The sequence below is a fragment of the Rhinoraja longicauda genome, chromosome 15 (genome assembly GCF_053455715.1).
Source record: "Rhinoraja longicauda isolate Sanriku21f chromosome 15, sRhiLon1.1, whole genome shotgun sequence".
Taxonomy (NCBI): Eukaryota; Metazoa; Chordata; class Chondrichthyes; order Rajiformes; family Arhynchobatidae; genus Rhinoraja; species Rhinoraja longicauda.
Genome location: NC_135967.1, coordinates 31,295,603 through 31,315,418, shown reverse-complemented (window position 1 = coordinate 31,315,418; position 19,816 = coordinate 31,295,603). Strand labels below are relative to the sequence as shown.

The following is a 19,816-nucleotide window of genomic DNA, read 5'->3' as shown; positions in this document are numbered from 1 at the left end:
CTTTTCATTTCCTTCGTTCACCAGGTGGAACTTGTCCTCAGCTCGAATAAGCTCTCCTTCAACTCCATTTAATTTTTCAAGTTAAGGGAGATGCTACGGGAACTTGCAAGTGTCTTAGTTATGCCTGTTGCTTTGAACACGGAACATTCCAACCTTCAGACCCATTCCAACCTTCTGCTCAACTTTATTTTTCCATTATATTGGTGACTGGATTGGTGCTGCTTTCTGCACTTGTTTGATGCTCAATAATCTCACTGCTTTTAGACAATAGACAATAGACAATAGGTGCAGGAGTAGGCCATTCAGCCCTTCGAGCCAGCACCGCCATTCAATGCGATCATGGCTGATCACTCTCAATCAGTACCCCGTTCCTGCCTTCTCCCCATACCCCCTCACTCCGCTATCCTTAAGAGCTCTATCCAGCTCTCTCTTGAAAGCATCCAACGAACTGGCCTCCACTGCCTTCTGAGGCAGAGAATTCCACACCTTCACCACTCTCTGACTGAAAAAGTTCTTCCTCATCTCCGTTCTAAATGGCCTACCCCTTATTCATAAACTGTGGACCCTTGTTCTGGACTCCCCCAACATTGGGAACATGTTTCCTGCCTCTAATGTGTCCAATCCCCTAATTATCTTATATGTTTCAATAAGATCCCCCCTCATCCTTCTAAATTCCAGTGTATACAAGCCCAATCGCTCCAGCCTTTCAACATACGACAGTCCCGCCATTCCAAGGCAGTTTCCACCTTGCTCTCTCATTCATAGTCCATTTTTGACTCTTCCCTTTCCTTTCTTGACATCCTTATCTCCATCTTAAGATAGATTAACTACCATAATGACTACTAACTCTCATAGCATTCTCCCAACACTTTTTTATCCCATCCTGTTTTCTGCAAGTAGTCCAATCTATTCTCCCAGTTTCTCCACCTCTTTTGTATCTGTCCTGACAATTACTTTCCACAATGTTGTCTTTAAGATGTTCGTATATCATATCTGTGGCTTTCCCTCAACTCTAAGTAAAAAGATCTTGACTGTGACCCCCTCCTTTTCCTGCACTTTTGTTATCAACTATTCTCCCAGTCAGACCAAGAATAAGGTGCCTGTCACTTTGCTCATTAGTCTCCATATTCAATGAATCATCCTCCATAATTACAACAGGGCGCAGTCCTCCCTTCCTCACTCATTTTCAGCATTGCAATGGAACTGTTCCCTCAGTGACTGGTTCCACCTTCCATATCTAGCAACCACTCTTGTTCTTATAGTGCTTTCCATTATAATAGCAAGAGATGCAGTAACTGCCCTTTTACAATGCGCAAACAACATGGAGTAAGGAAAGCAGCCTTGCTGACTCCAGTTGTGATTGGGAAGCTTTCAATTTGCCATGCATGAATTTGGATTGTGCCATAATTGGATACAACTTATAGAGTAGTTGTATCCAATCATGGATTCCCTCTCCAAACTCCATTTGGACAGCACATCTAATATGTATATTTATAATACTTTGTTATGGTCTCCCAGTCTAAGCTGATTGGATAGGTGACCATCCAAACCATCATCTATTCAGTAAAAGATGCATTTTGCCTGACTTCTAGCACAATGATTTATCTGCAAATAAATAATACAACTGTCATATTCTGAGATGCAAGGTCCTGTGCTAAGGGACACAATGATGTTTAGTTGAGCAATTGTAAAGGCTGCATGTGGAAAGGCTACAGTATTGGGTCTCACTACTGAGGAGCTGGGGCCTGGAAAGTGACTGGGACTGAAAAAAAAATGATGCCATGTTAAAATATGAATATAGTAAGCAAACATAAGGACATGCTTGGGTAAGGAAATAAAGATAATGCAATCTCCTGTGTTGTATATGTTATGAATAGAATATTTATTTTGGAGGGAATAAAATGTATTAGCGAAAGAAGATGGTGGACAAACTCAGATTGTTTTATCTGGAACATCGCAGGCTGGGGGGTGACCAAAAGCATATAAAATTGAGAGGCATAGATCAGGTAGACAGTCAGAACCTTTTTCTCAAGGTTGAAATGAAAAAGATGAGAGAACTTAGCTTTAAGGTGAGAGAAGTTTAAAGGAGCTGTGTCGGACAAGTTTTATTACATAGAGAATGGTGGATGCCAGGAATACGCTGCCAGGGGTGGTGATGGAGGCAGATTTAATAGTGTCACATAAGAAACGTTTGGATAGGCACATGGATGTGCAGGGAATGGAGGGATATGGATCTCCTGCAGGCAGAGAAGATTAGTTTAACTTAGCATCATGTTCAGTGTGGACTTTGAGCACCAAAGGGCCTGTTGGTTACAATGATAACATGCCTGGGGTATGAGGGAAATCAGTAGATCAGAGATCAAAATATACAGAGCAAAGCTTGATCTTGTTAACTCTTGGAACAAGAATTTATTTTTTTATTATAATCACTCATACATGCCATTTCCTTTGCAAATTGTAAGATTTCCCTACCCCCACTTTCTTGGTATCTGAAGCATTATACGTTTGGGCACTTACTTCATTTGTTGAATAATGACAAGCACCCTGTTAAAGGAGCAGATTGTGATGTTATTGTTTCAGGGTTGTGACAATACTGGCAGATCATTAGATTATCCTATAGTGAACTCGCTCTGTGTTAACGTGATCCTAAACCGGAAAATGAAACGGTTAACTTTTATGTCAGTCTAGCACACAAGCTTGAAGTGCGAGTACTTGCAAGGTTGCATGCCGCACTTCCAAAATTATAGAAATTAGTTTATTAATCATCTACATGTTGAGTGAATAATGTTAATCACGTGGCTTGAGGAAGGCAACAACTGTATATTAAGTTTTTTTCAAGGATTTACCGAAGAAAATGAGAAGAAATATTTATTGAACATTTTCTGAATCATTGTCCCTGGCAATTTTACAGCAACAGTGACAAAGATGTGGAAGTAATTCATCGTGGATAGAAAAGGCAAAAGAAGAGGTTTCCTCGAACAAAGTAGTAAGTACACCTAAGTTAGTAATTGTCCTTGTGTAAAACTAATTAAATAATTTTCAGAAGTAAGTCATTGCATTGGTATTTTTGATCATGAGCAATGGTGCAATGCGGAAGTTCGTGGTCAGAAAATGGAAATTCCCCACTTGACAACAGTACCCCAACAGTACGAGTAAATAGTTCAGGCCGTCCTGTGATCATGGAAGGAGATAAGCAAATACAAGTTATTTTCTTTCACTGATAGCTATAGTATAAATATATGAACTTTAGTACATATTTGAATGAAAAATATACATCAAACTGATTTTGGAATTTTACATTGTATATGTTTCACTGTTATTTTGAACTCCAGCTTGGTTTCATATAATTGATCACTTGGAAGAAGTAAAACAAAATACTTTATGTCCAAAGTATTGTTGAAATTGTAACCAAGTATTTTTATGTCAACAAAATGTTACTGTGCATGCTCTTTGCTTAAAATTGAGAAAGAGAAAAAGCATGAAGTTAATGTTAAAGACTTGGCACAAGATGAGTTTCCATGATAATCCCAGTGGGTGAATTAGCTTTAAGTAACTTTATTTTTTCCCTATAATATGCAACAATGAACTCAAATTACAAAGACTAAAGGAACTGCAGATGCTGGAAGCTTCAGCAAAGCGCAAAGAGATGGAGGAACTTGGCAAGTCAGGCAGCATCTGTGGAAGGAATGGACAGGCGATGTTTTGAGTCAGGTCTGAATAAGTACGACATAAACACCACAAGTCCTTTTCCCCCCACAGATGCATTACTACATCCCTGAAAAAGTTACATTTTTTCTTGGAATTGATAGATTCTTTTGTGGGGAATAGCGTAACAAAAAGTAGGTTTGAAAGAGAGCCCATTAAAAAGGAGACACAAGAAACTGCAGATGTTAGAATCATGAGCAAAAAACAAAGTGCAAGAGGAACTCATCATGTGAGGCTGAATCTGTGGAGGGAGAGTTCACACAATGATGGGGTCTCTTCAGACTGATTCGATGACATTTCGGGTCGGGACCGATGAATCAGTATGAAGAAAGGTTCCAACCCAAACTGTCTGTCCATTCCCTCCGTAGACGCTGCCTGATCTGTTGAGTTCCTCCAGCACTTTGGTTTTTGCACAGTATAAAAATACTTCATTTTCAAGTATCTAAATAGGTGAAGGTTAATTTCTTTATCGGTCTGCATTTCCCTTTTGAGAAGAGTTTTTTTACTATGAGTGGGAAATGAATATTGTTGAGATATACTAACTATAGCAACTTTAAATTACTAATAAGTTTTAACAATTTGTTACGGCTATTGAAAACACAGTTAATAGACATTACTAGACCAAGTGGACCTGTTGGCCCCAAACCTCTCCTGCATTGGTGCAGCACCCTCTCCTCCCCCTCCCGTCTTCCCCCCCCCCCCTCTCCCCTCCCCCTCTCTCCTCCCCCCTCCTCCCCTCCCCCCTCCCTCCACCCCCTTCCCCTCCCCCCCCCACACCACCGCCCTCAACCGCCCTTATAGACAATAGGTGCAGAAGTAGGCCATTCGGCCCTTCGAGCCAGCACCACCATTCAATGTGACCTTGGCTGATCATTCTCAATCAGTATCCCGTTCCTGCCTTCTCCCCATACCCCCTGACTCCGCTATCCTTAAGAGCACTATCTAGCTCTCTCTTGAAAGCATTCAGAGAACTGGCCTCCACTGCCTTCTGAGGCAGAGAATTCCACAGATTTACAACACTCTGACTGAAAAAGTTTTTCCGCATCTCCGTTCTAAATGGCCTACCCCTTATTCTTAAACTGGGGCCCCTGGTTCTGGACTCTCCCAACATTGGGAACATGTTTCCTGCCTCTAACGTGTCCAACCCCTTAATAATCTTATACGTTTCAATAAGATCCCCTCTCATCCTTCTAAATTCCAGTGAATATAAGCATAGTCGCTCCAGTCTTTCAACATACGACAGTCCCGCCATTCCGGGAATTAACCTAGTAAACCTACGCTACATGCCCTCAATAGCAAGAATATCCTTCCTCAAATTTGGAGACCAAAGCTGCACACAGTACTCCAGGTGCGGTACCACTAGGGCCCTGTATAACTGTAGAAGGACCTCTTTGCTCCTATACTCAACTCCTCATGTTATGAAGGCCAACATTCAATAGACAATAGGTGCAGGTGGAGGCCATTCGGCCCTTCGAGCAAGCACCGCCATTCAATGTGATCATGGCTGATCATTCTCAATCAGCACCCCGTTCCTGCCTTCTCCCCATTCCCCCCTGACTCTGCTATCCTTAAGAGCTCTATCTAGCTCTCTTGAATGCATTCAGAGAATTGGCCTCCACTGCCTTCTGAGGCAGAGAATTCCACAGATTCACAACTCCATTGGCTTTCTTCACTGCCTGCTGTACCTGCATGCTTCCTTTCAATGACTGATGCACGAGGACACCCAGATCTCGTTATCCTCCCCCTCCCTCCTTAGGAGATAGATTTAAACTTTAAAATGTGAATAACTTTAAAAATATAACACCGATTTCAATGAAACCTCTTCCATTAGCACCAAAGGGACGACGGTGAGTAAGGTGGGCCTAAAATTGTCGCGCTATTGTGTACCATTTTGGCTGTAGTTCAGGAACAAACAAACTTGAGTTTTTGTATATAGACATTTTTATTTTGGTTTTGTTCCCTCTGAGGATTAATTTGTTTAAAAATTGTTGAAATGTAAATGAAACATGTTGCTTTAGAACTGGTAGATTACTATATTCGTTAGCTTTTCTGTTAAAAGTATAATTACTTCAAAGGAACATTTTGTCTCTGACGTGAGCATTTCTTTCAGCTTTTCTTGAAATGAGTACACAAATGAGGGTCATGTGCCTGCCTAATGCAATATCCAAGCAATTACTCACTGGTTCTGTTGTAGTTCAGTCTCATGACCATTATTTTACTTTGTTTGTTTGTGAGCAATTGCCTAACAAAGGACATGGAGCAAGCACATTGCAGATTGAGAAATAATTTTGGCCAAATCATTGGTTAAAAATAAACTGTAAGGAACCAACTTCTGGAGAGATCTGAATGAATAATTGCTTATTCTAATTCCTCTCCTACTGATTGTTTCGTATGTTTCTGATTCAAAGCTCTTGCCCTTTTAGATATTACAGTATTTAAATACACCAATGCAGGATATGATATTAACACTTTGCATTTTAATTGTATTTGAATTTTATCTGCAATCTCTCCTTAAATTCTGTTGATGCGACATTTACTCCAGATTAATGTGTTTAAAAGACACTTAGCTCTGAGGTTTTTGCTGAATAGTAAAATATGTTTTGCATTAGTATTTTAATATGGCTTGACTTGATGGGCCTTTTCCTGTATGAATAAGCAACATTTGTTGTACCTTCCAGTAGCTTGTTCATTTTAATAGCATGGGGAACCGTTACAAGAGGTGAGGAAATAGTCATAAAAGGAACCTGGAATAGAAAGTGAAATAGGTGGAAACACCACAGCAGGTCTATAGATAGTGCAGCAGCTGACATTTGAGCTCCAAAGATTCTTCATCAGAACTATGAAAGTTATCAAAGTAAATCCAAAGAAGGGCCCTAGTCGGAAACGTCACCTATCCTTTCCCTCCACAAATGCTGCCTGACCCGCTGAGTTACTCTAGTACAGAGAGGCACAGGTTGTTAGAGATGTGAAATTCAAGTACTGACTGTTGCTGAAACCAAATGGAAAATGCTGAAAATACTCAGCAGATTGGATAGCATCCATGGGGATAGAACTTTTCAATATATCTCGGTACACATAACAGTAATAACCCTAAATCTAGAACTGTTAATATTATAGATGGATAACATTCCAGCAGAACAAACATCGTAACTTCTCTATTCTAACATTTCTGAAATCATTCAGTAAATCTCTTCTGCACACTTGTGCCTTCACATTCTTCTAAAGTGCAGTAAGCTGTATTGAACATATACCCCACTTGACACCTTTCCAATGCTTTACGTTGGTTCAACGTTACTTGCTTTTGTATTCACTGCCTCTCTTTAAGAATCCTATTCTCATCTATTTCTCATAGAAAAACACGTTATTCAAAATAGTTTAATTCAAAGTTGAAAAGGCTGGATTTTTTTCTCGATAGGAGATGAGATACAGTTCGACAAGCTTTAGTGTGTAAATATTATGGAAGGAAGAATGCAGGGAAAAAAACTGCAGATGCTGGTTTAAATCAAAGGTAGACACAAATTGCTGGAGTAACAGCGCATCAAACAGCATCTCAGGAGAGAAGGAATGGGTAACGTTTCGGGTCGAGACCCTTCAGACTGATGTCAGGGGAGGGGGCGGGACAAAGATATGATGTAGTCGGAGACAGGAAGATAGGATGTAGTCAGAGACAGGTAAACTAATAATGATTGATTGGATTAGCTATTGGTTAGAAAAGAACAATACCCGCAGTAAGAAATGACATGACTAACAGAGAAACAAAATCCATGTGATTTATCTTCGATTTAAACCATCATCTGCAGTTCCTTCCTGCACATTCTATATGATTTAATGTTAGGAGTAGGAAAGGCTCCATCACATTACAGAACATCAAATAATGGACTCGTAACAATGTAGACATAAATGTATATAATATATATATATATATATGAAGAAAAATTAGCCACAATCATGAAGGATTTCAAGACTCTACAAATAATATTACAGCAAGGATGAATAGTGGAAGTTTTCATACTCAAGAAGTCCAGCCAGAGCGGATGTATTGCTGGACCTAAAAAATGGAAATGGTCAGCAGTCTGCATATGAGAACTTCCAGATTTTCGTGATCATAATGGTTTCATAGAATTGTACAAAGACAGCAGAAGTCTATTTGGCCTTTGGAGTAACTGCTGACTCTAATAGATCTATCACGTCACACTCTTTCCTTGTAACTTTGTAATTTATTCAGATTTTTCATTTCTTTTTTGAAGGCACTGATCAATTCTGTTTCTGTCACCATTACCTTGTTTTCTTATTATATCTTTGGTCAAAAGTGTTAATATTTGTCCCCTGTTCTTGAACTATCTGTCATGTAGTCACAGAGTATTACAGCGTGAAAATTGGCCCGACCTGCCCACACCGGCCAACAAGTCCCATCTACACCAGTCCCACCTGCCTGTGTTTGGCCCATATCCCTCTAAACCTGTCCTATCCATGTAGCTGTCTCAATGTTTCATAAACATTGTGATAGTACCTGCCTCAACTACCTCGTCTGCCAGCTCCTTCCATACACCGACCACCTTTTGTGTGAAAAAGTTTAACCACATGTGATTTCTATTAAATCTTTCCCTCCCTCACCTTAAACCTATGTCCTCTGATTCTAATTTCCCTCCTCTGGGCAAGAGATTCTGTACATGTACCCGATCTATTCCTCTACTGATTTTATACACCTCTATAAGATCACCCCTCATCCTCGTGTGCTCCAAGGAATAGAGTCTTAGCCTGCTCAATCTCCCCTTTAGCTCAGGATTCTTGCAACGTCCTCACAAATTTTCTCTGCACCATTTGCAGCTTGACAATATCTTTCCTATGGGGGGGACTATGTATAAGCACAGCTGTAATTTCTACATGGTGAAACCAAAATGTATTAAAATAACCTTCATTAAAATCTGACAACGTGCACTTTAACCACATGTGATTTTTTCTATTACTAATCACAAATTGTGGGGTACATACAGAGGCAAATAAATAAATGATGATGCTTTGTCCCAAACATTATGGAGGGCATTGTATGTAATAAGAAATACAAAATATTATGTAGTATTGCTGCTATGCCTTCTGTCTCTATGCCGAGATAACTTCCTTTATCCGTAATTGATCCAAACACCTCTCTCGTTACCCATTTATTATTTACATTCTTGTGGAAGATCTAGATTTCTTTTTTACATTAGCTGCAATTCATTTCTCATTTTCATTTTGCTCATATATTCCTTTTTGGTCTCTTATGAGGATGCTATATTCAACCTGGTTTTGATTGGTGCTGTTTATCCAATAGGCAACTCGCACTTCTTTTTTTCCTCCTTCATTGGCTGCTCCATTTCCATCATCATTCAGGGACCTTCGGCTTTGATTTTCTTACCTTTGCACCCCATGTGGAAAGTACCTAGCCTGTCCTGAAACGAATACGCCTTAAAGGTTATAGTTGTTTTGTACAGTTTTGCCGACCATTTTTAATCTTATTTCTCCTTTCCCTTCTCTGTAATTAATCACGACGTTATAGAAACATAGAAAATAGGTGCACGAGTAGGCCATTCAGCCCTTCGAGCCTGCACCGCCATTCAATATGATCATGGCTGATCATCCAACTCAGTATCCCGTGCCTGCCTTCTCTCCATACCCCCTGATCCCTTTAGCCACAAGGGCCACATCTAACTCATGATTTGATGATCACTGCTCCCCATATTATCTCCCGTTAATATGCGGTCCATTTAGTTCACCTCAGTCCACAAAATCAAATGCAACAATGCTTCCTTTCCAGTTGGGTCAGGAAGTTAATGATCGAGGGAACTTTCTCGAATTTATTTGAGATAGTATACCCCTCACTTCAATATTAATTGAAATTGACCACTATCAGCACTCTGAGCTATTGCACATTTCTGTAATTTTCAAGTAAATTTTCCTTATCTCATTCTGCCTTTATCCCTCATGAAGATTAAAGAACCATCTGTACATTCTGCGTTGAATGCTTGTTCTAGAGGGAATGTGGGAATGGGAACCCACATTCACAGGGAGAACATGCGAATTCAGCCCCCTGTACTGTACTAAAGGCCAGGTTTGAGCCCGTGTCATTGAATTTTTTTTCTCTTTTGAAAAGTGTTTTTTTATATTTGGCAAGTAATGAAGATCATATCCCTGTCATTTGGTCGAATATTAAACTGAGATTCTTGTTGGAGTTCCATGGGAAGAGAAAGTAGTCAATTTAAGAGGACATAAGCGATGGGGTTTCCTATTGTTTTGCCGTGATAATTTCATATCTCTCTTTACTCCTTTCTTAAAGATTGTTACAATGTTGGCATTTCTTGTTACAATGTACCAGATATGGAGAGCCTGAGGAACTTGTGCAACAAGAGGTTATCCTCCCAGACTGTCGGGGAATGCATTCAGAAGTACCATCTGTGACAATTGCTGGGGTTTCAGAAATAGCTTTCATCCTTTTGGTCCAGCTTTATTTAAATGATACCAAATGGCACAGACAATAACATGCACACAGTTGGAGGTTTTGCTAAGATTGGACCTCACCACATCCTAGAGATCAAAGCAGAACTTGACCATGTGTGGCATCAAAGAGCTCTGAAAAGTTGGTTGTCAATGGGGACCAAGGATAAATCACTCCAAAGGTGGGAGTCGTATCTTATTGCAAATAAATATAACCGTGATTGTTGGTCATCCAGCCTCAGGATAGCACTGCAGGAGCTCCACATGTGATGATTTTTGCTGTTGTTTGCTGTGATCATTTCATATAAAGATTGCAACAGTGTTGACATTTCTCAAGCACTGTGGACTTTTCTTGCTACACTGTACTGTATCAGATTTGGAGATTCTGAGTTTTGCCCAATTATTTTCAGCTACCTCATCACTGAATTTGCATTATCAGTTCAAATGTACATTATAATCGCACATAAGAGAAATGCATTTGGACATACAGACTGATTAGGGATAGTCAGCATGATTTTGTGCGTGGGAGATTGTGTCGTATAAATCTGTGCTTTTTAAAGAAGTAACGAAAAAGGATGACAAGGGCAAAGCTGTCGAGGTTGGCTTTCTGAACTTCAGTGAGACCTTTCAGGTTCCTCAAGGTAGGCTGCCCTGGACGGTCACATTGCATGGGATCCAAGGAGAGCTCGCCAACTGGATATAGAATTTGCTTTATGGAATGAAGCAGAGGGAATGGTTCAGAGTGGAGGCCTGTACCTAGTGATGTGCCTCAGGGTTGGTGCTAGGCCATTGCAGATCGTGATGAGAATTTACTGAGAATGTACAAGGCATGATTTATAAGTTTGCAGTTAACACTGAAGTGGATGGTATCATAGATAATGAAGATGGTTATCAAAAATTACATCAAGATCTTGATGAGCCGGCCAAGTTCACTGAGGAATGGCTAATGGAGTTTAATGCAGATGAGTGTGGCATGTTGCATTCTGGGAAGTCAAAGCAGAGCAGGACCTTCATAGTTAATGGCAGGACCATGGGAAGTATTGTAGAGCAGAGGGATCTAGGAGCGCAGGTACATAGTTCCCCGACAGTGGCGTCACAGATATCATATATCATATCATATATATACAGCCGGAAACAGGCCTTTTCGGCCCACCAAGTCCGTGCCGCCCAGCGATCCCCGTACATTAACACTATCCTACACCCACTAGGGACAATGTTTACATTTACCCAGCCAATTAACCTACATTCCTGTACGTCTTTGGAGATAGGGTTGTCAAGAAGACTTTCAGTACATTGGCCATCATCAGTCAGGGTGTTGAGCAAAGAAGTTGGGATGTTATGTTATAGTTGTACAACACATGGGTGAGGGCGCATTTGGAGTATTGTGTTCAGTTTTGGTCACCTTGCTACAGGAAGGATGTCAATAAGCTGAAACGAGTACAGAGACGATTTACAAGGATGTTGCCAGCACTCATGGGCCTGAGCTGTAGGGGGAGGTTGAGCAGGCTAGGACTTTATTCCTCCGCACGCATGAGGTCTGAGTGGTGATCTTATAGATGCGTATAAGATCATGAGAGGAATAGATAGTGGATGCAGTCTATTCACCAGATTAGAGGTATCAAGAACCAGAGGACAAAGGTTTAAGGGAAAAGATTTAATAGGAACCTGCATGGCAACCTTTTCACTCAGAAGATGGTGGTTATATGAAATACGCTGCCAGAGGAGGCACGTCGAGGCACTTGGTTGGCATGGACAAGTCAGATTGAAGTGCCTGTTTTTGTGCTCTATACCTCTGATTCCATGACTAAATCTAAGCAAAATGCTGTCTGTCTATGCATAAATGTAACTAAAATTCCAAATATTCCAAGGTAAATAATCTATTATTAATGGTTGGAACACTATCAAGATAAAAGAGAGTGGAAGATTGATCTTGCAGGAAAAATCGATAACAAACATTGATCCATGTCCTTGTAACACAATAGAAATGCCCCATTATGTCAAAGTAATTACATTTTGAAAGGTTTGTTTACTTGTAAAGTGCTTTGGGACTTTAGTTACTGGAAACCAAACCGACTATTCTTCAACATGATTGTATTTCACTGCATGTACTTTGTTTCAGGAACGTAAAGTTCTGCCAGAGGCACATCCATGTTTTAAATGTTTACCTGGAGTGGATTTCTTAATATAATATAGGTTTTATAGAAAACACAATCTGGCTATGGGAAAACTGGACAGTAAACTTGATTATTCCAGCTGCCTCTTAACTTTTATAAATTTCTTGGAGTTGACCTGATTTAGTTTTGCTGCGTATTGAAGTCTCATAGATGTGACTCATTGTATGATTTTGATGTGCGCCGTCAGAAGAAAATGATCCACTCTAGGTATGAGAAAGGAGTGGTTAAAGAATTTGATACCATCATATCTGAAAGGATATCCTGAAAATTTGTGGTCTGTAGGATTTTAGATTTTTAATTTTAAATTGAATTAAAAGTTCTGTTCTTAATTTTAAAATGTGCCAAAACATTTAATGCAGTCATCACTTATTTTAGTTTGAGCGATTTTCCAAGACATAAGAAAAGATATGTTTCTGTTTACCTCAACTTGCTTCCCTTTCCCGGAGTGCTAGAATAGGCTGATTCAGGTTCAAAACCAGTGAAATCATTCTTTAAATATATGCACTGCATTGAATTACAGCTGCTGCTCTAATGCGGGAGAGTACCACAGCTAAGCATAACCTCTGAATTGAAACTCTTTCAAACATATTGCTGCAAAGTCCTGCTGTCTACGCAGTTTAGGAATATCTGGGCTAATTGTAGTGATTATTGCCATTTTTCTGCCAACACACGAATCATTAAACAATCAATAGTCAATATATAGTCAATAGTCATTTATTTGTCACATACACATAAATGTGTAGTGAAATGAAAAATTAACCGCAGTTCAACAATAAGACCAATAAGAATAACCAATAAAAATGCAATAACACATACAATCATAAACTAACACCAAAAAAAAGAAACATCCATCACAGTGAGTCTCCTCCAGTCCCCTCCTCACTGTGATGGAAGGCCAGAATGTCTTTTACTCTTCCCTGTCATCTTCTCCCGCGGTCAGGCTGAAAGGACTGATCCCAGAATTTTTTGGGTCTACATAACCTAATGTGATGCCTCATATTGTAGTGAGCCTTGGAGGCATTGCGTGGCATCTTTCATGCCTTTGTCCTACCCTTAAGCATGGTCTCTTTGACTTTCTGTTGTGGTGACTCTGAGTTTCAATTGAAAGATTTTAACATCTTTACTCTCATGAGATGCTTCTGTCTCTGCAGCCTCTTTCCCATATTTTGATTGTTCAGCTCTGATATCTTGCGCATCTATTTTCCCTCAATAATAGATCATTCATTTTCTGTGTTCTCGCGCTTTGGAGCTCTTTTATTAAACCATTCTGTCATGATTTTTATGCTCTCCTGTTTATATTTTCAAATGTAAAAATGATTATTGCAGATTTTACCACTGAAATTATAGGTACACTACAGATTTGTTACAGCAGTTTCAGATGAAAATAATGTATGCATTAATTAAGGATGGTACACATTACCTTAAAAGCCTTGCCGAAAAGATTCAGTCAGTCAATTCCTTTGACAAAGTTGTCTTTCGACCAAACATGGAGTAAATTCAGAACTAAGCTTCGAGTTTCGAAGGAGAGATGATCTTCATGAAATATTCAAGATTATGAGGAGACAAAACTGATTAGAGACCATAAGGACAAGTGCTGGAGTAACTCATCAGATCTGGCAACATCTCTGGATGGCATGGACAAGTGATGTTTCAGGTTGGGGCCCTTCTTCAGACTGATTGTGGTGAGGGGGGGGAGGGAGGAAGACAGTTGGAAAAGAGATGGGGCAGGTCAAAGCCTTGAGAGTTACATGTGGATACAGATGAGGGAGGTTTTTAATAGGCACATGGTTGGACAAAGGTAGACACAAAATGCTGGCTCAGTGGGTCAGGCAGCATCTCGGGAGAGAAGGAATGGGTGACATTTCGGGTCGAGACCCTTCTTCAGACTGATGTCAGGGGAGGGGGCAGGACAAAGATAGGATGTAGTAGGAGACAGGAAGAGAGTGGGAGAACTGGGAAGGGAGAGGGGAAAGAGAGGGACAGAGGAACTATCTGAAGTTTGAGAAGTCAGTGACAAAGGCCAGAGGTGAAAGGACCAAAGGTGTGAATAAGGATAGACGAGGTGCAAATTGTACAGCCGGAGGAAGAAATGCAGGTAGAAGGAATGAGGAGAAATTGGTGTGAATCTAGTTGGGGCTCAGGGAAGAGAGGTTGGGTGTGATTGAGGAGGTGGAGGAGAAGGTGGTTGTTGTTTGTGGGCGAGTTACCTAAACTTGGTGAATTTGAAAACTACACAAATGGAATGTGAGGTGCTGTTCCTTCAGTTTGCATGTTGCCTCTCTTTGGCAAAGGAGCAGGTGCAGGACAGAAAGGTTGATATGGAAATGGCAAGGGGTTACATTGATTAGTAACCAGGAGATCCAGCAGGCCTTGGCAGACTGAGTGCAAGTGTATGGTGAAACAGTCATTGAGCCTATGTTTGGTATCACCAATGTAAAGGAGGTCACATTGGGAACATCAAATGCAGTAGAGAAGGTGCATGTAAACCTCTGCTTCACCTGAAAGAACTGCTGGAGTCCCTGGATGAAGGCGAGGGAGGAGGTATAATAGGCGGGTATTACATCTCCTGCAGCTGCATGGGGATTTACTTGGGGAGAGGGTGGTTTGGGTGAATAGGGATGAGTGAACTAAGGAGTTGCAGAGGGAGCAGTCTCTGCAGAAGGCAGAAAGGGTAGGGATGGGAAGATGTGACAGGTGTGGATCATGTTGAATGTGGCGGCATGTCAGAGATTGATATGTTGGATGCGGAAACTAGTGAGGCCGAAGAGTAAGGACAAGGGGAACTATATCCTTGTTTCTCCTGGGGGGAGGTGGAGTGAGAGCAGAACTACAGGACACAGAGAAGACATGTCACAGGCCGGGCCTACCAATTCTAGCTCTTGGGTACTATAACATATTTTGCCTGGTGGAGAAATGTGAAACAAGGATGTGGATCATCCACTTTGGTCGCAAAAATGGGAAGATGATGTTTGGAAAGTAGTTTTGAAATTGTGTGCTGAAGTGGCCCTAATTGTTTTCAAATCATTTGTCTTTTGCTTTGTCGGTTTTAACAGACAAAAATGGCCAGTGAACGATTTAACCGAAGGGGGAGTATTAATAGCCTCCAGAGCAACACAAGTGATGAAGATATGGTGGAGATCGCAGGGGCACCTCTGGACTTTTCTTTGGCAGATGATGTTCCTCCACTGGACAGGGAGCCAGAAAAAGGTATTAAACTATGAAACCTGCAGATATTTCAGTGATGATGTGTGTTGGAGGCAAAGATAGACACAAAGTGCTGGAGTAATTTAGCAGGACAGGCAGCATTTCTGGAGAAAAAGGATAGGTGACATTTTGGGTCAGGACCCTTCTCAAGTCTGAAAAAGGGTCCCAACCTGAAACGTCACCCATCCTTTCCTCCAGAGATACTGCCTGACGTGCAGGGTTAACTCAGCAGTTTTTGTCTACCTTCTGCTTGACTACTGCTTTTTTCCAGCATTCTGTTTTTTGCGCCAAATTGCATCTAATCTTTCCAGTGTATTGGTGCCATTAGCCATACCTAGAGGAGAAAATGATTTTGCTCAAGTAGCCACTCTTGAATACTTTCACTGGAGCAGAATTAGTGTTTCGAATGAACAATAAACCCAGTGACAACAGTTTTCTAATCTGGAACATAACACCATGGTGTGTTAGAAATTAGCACAGACCAGCGGCACATTGAACGAATGTTGGCCTTTCCACTTCACATAAATATTAAGATGAGTGATCTTCAATGATGAAGTGGCTAAGCAGATTCAACGAGCTAAATAACTTAATTCTGCTCATATGTCTTATGGCTGCATTTGACCATGCACTACTCTTAGAAAAGTATGTAATTTCTGCAAAAGCCTGTCGTGCAGGTTGTGGATATCTTTGGAGAAGTGAAGAAAGTAGCTTTTTCCAATTTCTGCCCTCCCTTCTCGTTTCGTGTATGTTGTGTGACTTGCTGTGTGGTTCCAGTACTTTCTGTTAATATTTATAAGTTATACCTTTTCTTATTGAGTTTAGGTTTAAGTTTGTAATGTCACGTGTACCAAGGTACAGTGAAATGTTTTTGTTTGCATGCTATCCAATCAAATCAGATAATACTATACATGAATGCAATCAACCCAAACACATGTACAAAAGGTAGAGCAAAGCGAAAGATACCAGAGTGCAGAATATGGTTCTCAGCATTACAGCATAACAGTTCCACAGATAAAGTCCAATGTCCGCAATGAGATAGGTTGGAAAATCGGGACTGTGCCCTAGCTTATGAAAGGACTGTTAAGTCAGATAACAAAGGGCAAGAAGCTGTTCCTGATTAGGGCATGCTTGCAAAAGTATGCATTTGAAACACTGAGAGCAACTGGCAAATAGTCAGGAATAGCTGATGAGCAACACTGTAAAACTGCCTCAGCACATACTGAAGTAACTGCTTGTGAATGACGTTAGAAAAAGTCTCGGAACTAATCAGTTACCAAAAGTCCTTATCAGTCATTTGTATTTATAATAGTCTATAGTTAATAACTAATGTTTTTTCTCTGGGTCACCTTCAGGGAATGTTTGAGAACAGATGGTTGATGACCTGTATGAATCAGTAAAAACATTGTCCAGTATTCAAAGGCATGCTTCATTTGGTAATACTGAATTTAATTTTTAACCAGGTTTATCTGCATACTCCTTTAATGGCAAACTTCAGTCTCGGTATTATGCACTGTACTATTAAGTGGAATAGGTGTAGCTGAAAGGTGATCCCCACATGAAATTAATGAAGCAAAGACAGAGTGGCACCACAAAGATTTCAACAAGAACTGCAAATTATATCACCTGAAAAGAGGGAGGGAGGGGAGGGGTACCAGAAGCAAAGCTGGTAAGTAAGTAATTTTAAAAGAACCCTACCTTATGTTTGTGCTGCCAGCCTGGAACCTGTTTAAGTGGGTTTTCCAAGTGTCTCTGATGAATGACCTCTGTTGGAGCCATGCAAACATCAGGTAGGCCATCAAAAATTGGGTGGACTGCACTTGAGTTTGCACCCAGAGCTTTGTGCTCAAATCTGAAGTTGGATCTGATCCTGTTACTTTCTGCCTGTGCCTTAAGGGTGTTAGCAACTAGTGAGGGCATATTTGGATATATTTGCATATGTGCATTATTACTGGCGCTGGCATCTAAACCTGCCAAAAGACACAGGCTCCAGCTTAGAGCACGGACATTATTTCTTGCTTCATTTCATGCCGCCGACTGGTGAGGTAAATGAACAAGTGCCCCCTGCTGGGTCTCTTACTCCTACCCGTTTTGTCTCTTTGTGTCTTCCACCTTCCCTCCCTCTCTGTTCTCCCTCCTCCTGCCCACCTCTTGCCTCATGTTTCAAGTTCATGAACTTTAACTCTATTTCTGCCTCCACTGCTTTTGCCTGACCTGCTGCATATTTGCCGTCTCATTAAGCCGTCAGGATTTTTTTTCACTGTAGAGTCAGACAACAGAAACAGGCCGTCAGCCCAAACTATCCCTGACAAACAAGATGCCCCATCTAAACAAGTTCGACATCCTGACATTTGGCCCATATCCCTCTTAACCTTTCCTATCCATGTACCTACAGTTTTAGCTGAAAAAGACTGTTTATGCAATTTACCCTGCGTAAAATTGAGATCGGATAACATAGGGTTGAGCAGAACAGTGGCATGTGAACCAGTTTCTAAACTTGTACCAAAGCATGTCGATCCTTTCCAATTAGTTTTCAGTGACCCTATACAAAAATGTGGATTTATGTAATGATACATGCAGGATATAACTAAACTTTTATTAAGTATGTTTTATAAATTGCAAATCAAAAGAAATTACAGTTTTAATAACATTGCAATACTTTCTCAGGAAACAAGAAAATGCCAGGCTTATTCATAAGCACAGGAGGATGAGGGATGAATTTATGGAGGTGAAAAAATCATGAGTGGAATAGATAGGTAAATGCACCGTCTTTTACCGAGAGTAGGGGAATCAAGAACCAGAGAACATAGGTTTAAGGTGAGGGATGGAAAGAATTAATTGGAACTTGAGGGGCAATTTTTTTACACTAAGGGTGGTAGGTATATGGAACGAACTGTCAGAGGAGGCAGTTGAGGCAGGTACTATCACAACATTTAAAATACGTTTGGAAAGGTACATGGATAGGATAGATTTAGAGGGATATGGGCCAAATGCAGATAGGTGAGACTAGTGTCCCATGCAGATGGGGCATGTTGGTCAGCTTGGGCAAGTTGGGCCGAAGGGCCTGTTTACATGCTGTATGATTATGACTATTGAACTTGGAATCACAGAATCATGCAGCACAGCAATAGATCCACTGGCCAACCATGTCTGTCCATCCAGAGAACCTATCTACACGTATCCCAAATACGCATATAAGTCCATTGCCTTCAATGCCTTGGAAATTGAAGTATTCACCTTGATTTTTTTTAGATGTGCTCAGATAATCTGCCACCATCTATTTAGATGATGCGTTCCAGATTTGTGTGTGTGTGTGTGCGTGCGTGCGTAGGTAAAAGGGAGAGGTGGATATTTGCCTCTCATCATCCCCCCTCCCATCCCCCCACTCCTTATTCTTCATGATATTTTTTGTATCACTAAATTCCATTCCATCTTCAGTTCCCAACAAGATGTTTCAATTACTAGGAATGCCTTTGCTTATTTCACTGAAAGGGGAGTAATTTTGTTGGATTAACAACGAGAGGTTTAGATCAATTCAATGACTGTGAAGGGATTATGGAAGCTCGATGTACAAGCAGGGGAGTAATTCTGATTTATTAACAGAACTATTGGTAAGTTATGTAATTTACTTAATTAATGTATGCTTTCATAATAATTTTGAACTTGTAAGTTGCAGGAACAAGATTTAAACAGGAACTCCACTGGTTTAAGGATTTAATTAAAATCATGCCTAGTTTCCAGAAGAATGGTATAAATTAAAACATCCCATGTACTTTGTTTCCAACTGCTCGTAATTAAGGATCTTTTCGTGCCATGCTTTTGGCTTGCAAAATTGTCTTTTCCAAGGGCTAGAGTTAAGAAACACATTTGATTTTATAAAATAAGATGTATCTGCAATTAATTCACTGGCCAAAATAGTTTCATATATTCATTTGTCTCCCTGTTTTCTGAGACTACATAATTAGAATGTGAGCATGATACAACATATAAATTTCAAGAGGAAATTTAAGACTATTTTCAAATTGCTAACGTTTTTGCTGTTTCACATAAACTCAGCAATCAAGGAAGTATTACATAGCTTTCAATAATTGAACCAGAACATATTGAAACCCTTTATACAGTACTTAACAGATTTTACATTTTATGGAAAACAACTAATTAGTTTAATCACCAAAACTTTTTCTGATGAAAAATCAAACGCAGTAATGTAATTTAAAATTTACAAGATAACGTGAAAATGACAGAATCATAGCTGCCTTCTCGCA

General features: G+C 40.3%; 1 protein-coding gene across 7 annotated transcripts in view; it reads left to right on the top strand.

Annotated features, from left to right (window-relative positions):
- Positions 1-19,816, top strand: part of LOC144600621 (H(+)/Cl(-) exchange transporter 5-like) — a 71,904-nt gene that overhangs the window by 13,560 nt on the left and 38,528 nt on the right. For 5 of the 7 annotated variants that reach the window (XM_078412426.1, XM_078412428.1, XM_078412427.1 and 2 more), the window contains exons 2-3: positions 2,912-2,986; positions 15,404-15,557. In XM_078412426.1, coding sequence (XP_078268552.1) covers positions 15,410-15,557 — 148 coding nt within the window. In that variant the 5' untranslated portion in view covers positions 2,912-2,986; positions 15,404-15,409. Of the gene's footprint in view, positions 1-2,911; positions 2,989-15,395; positions 15,558-19,816 lie in introns of all 7 variants that reach the window. The other 2 variants (XM_078412431.1, XM_078412432.1) reach the window with 2 other exon arrangements.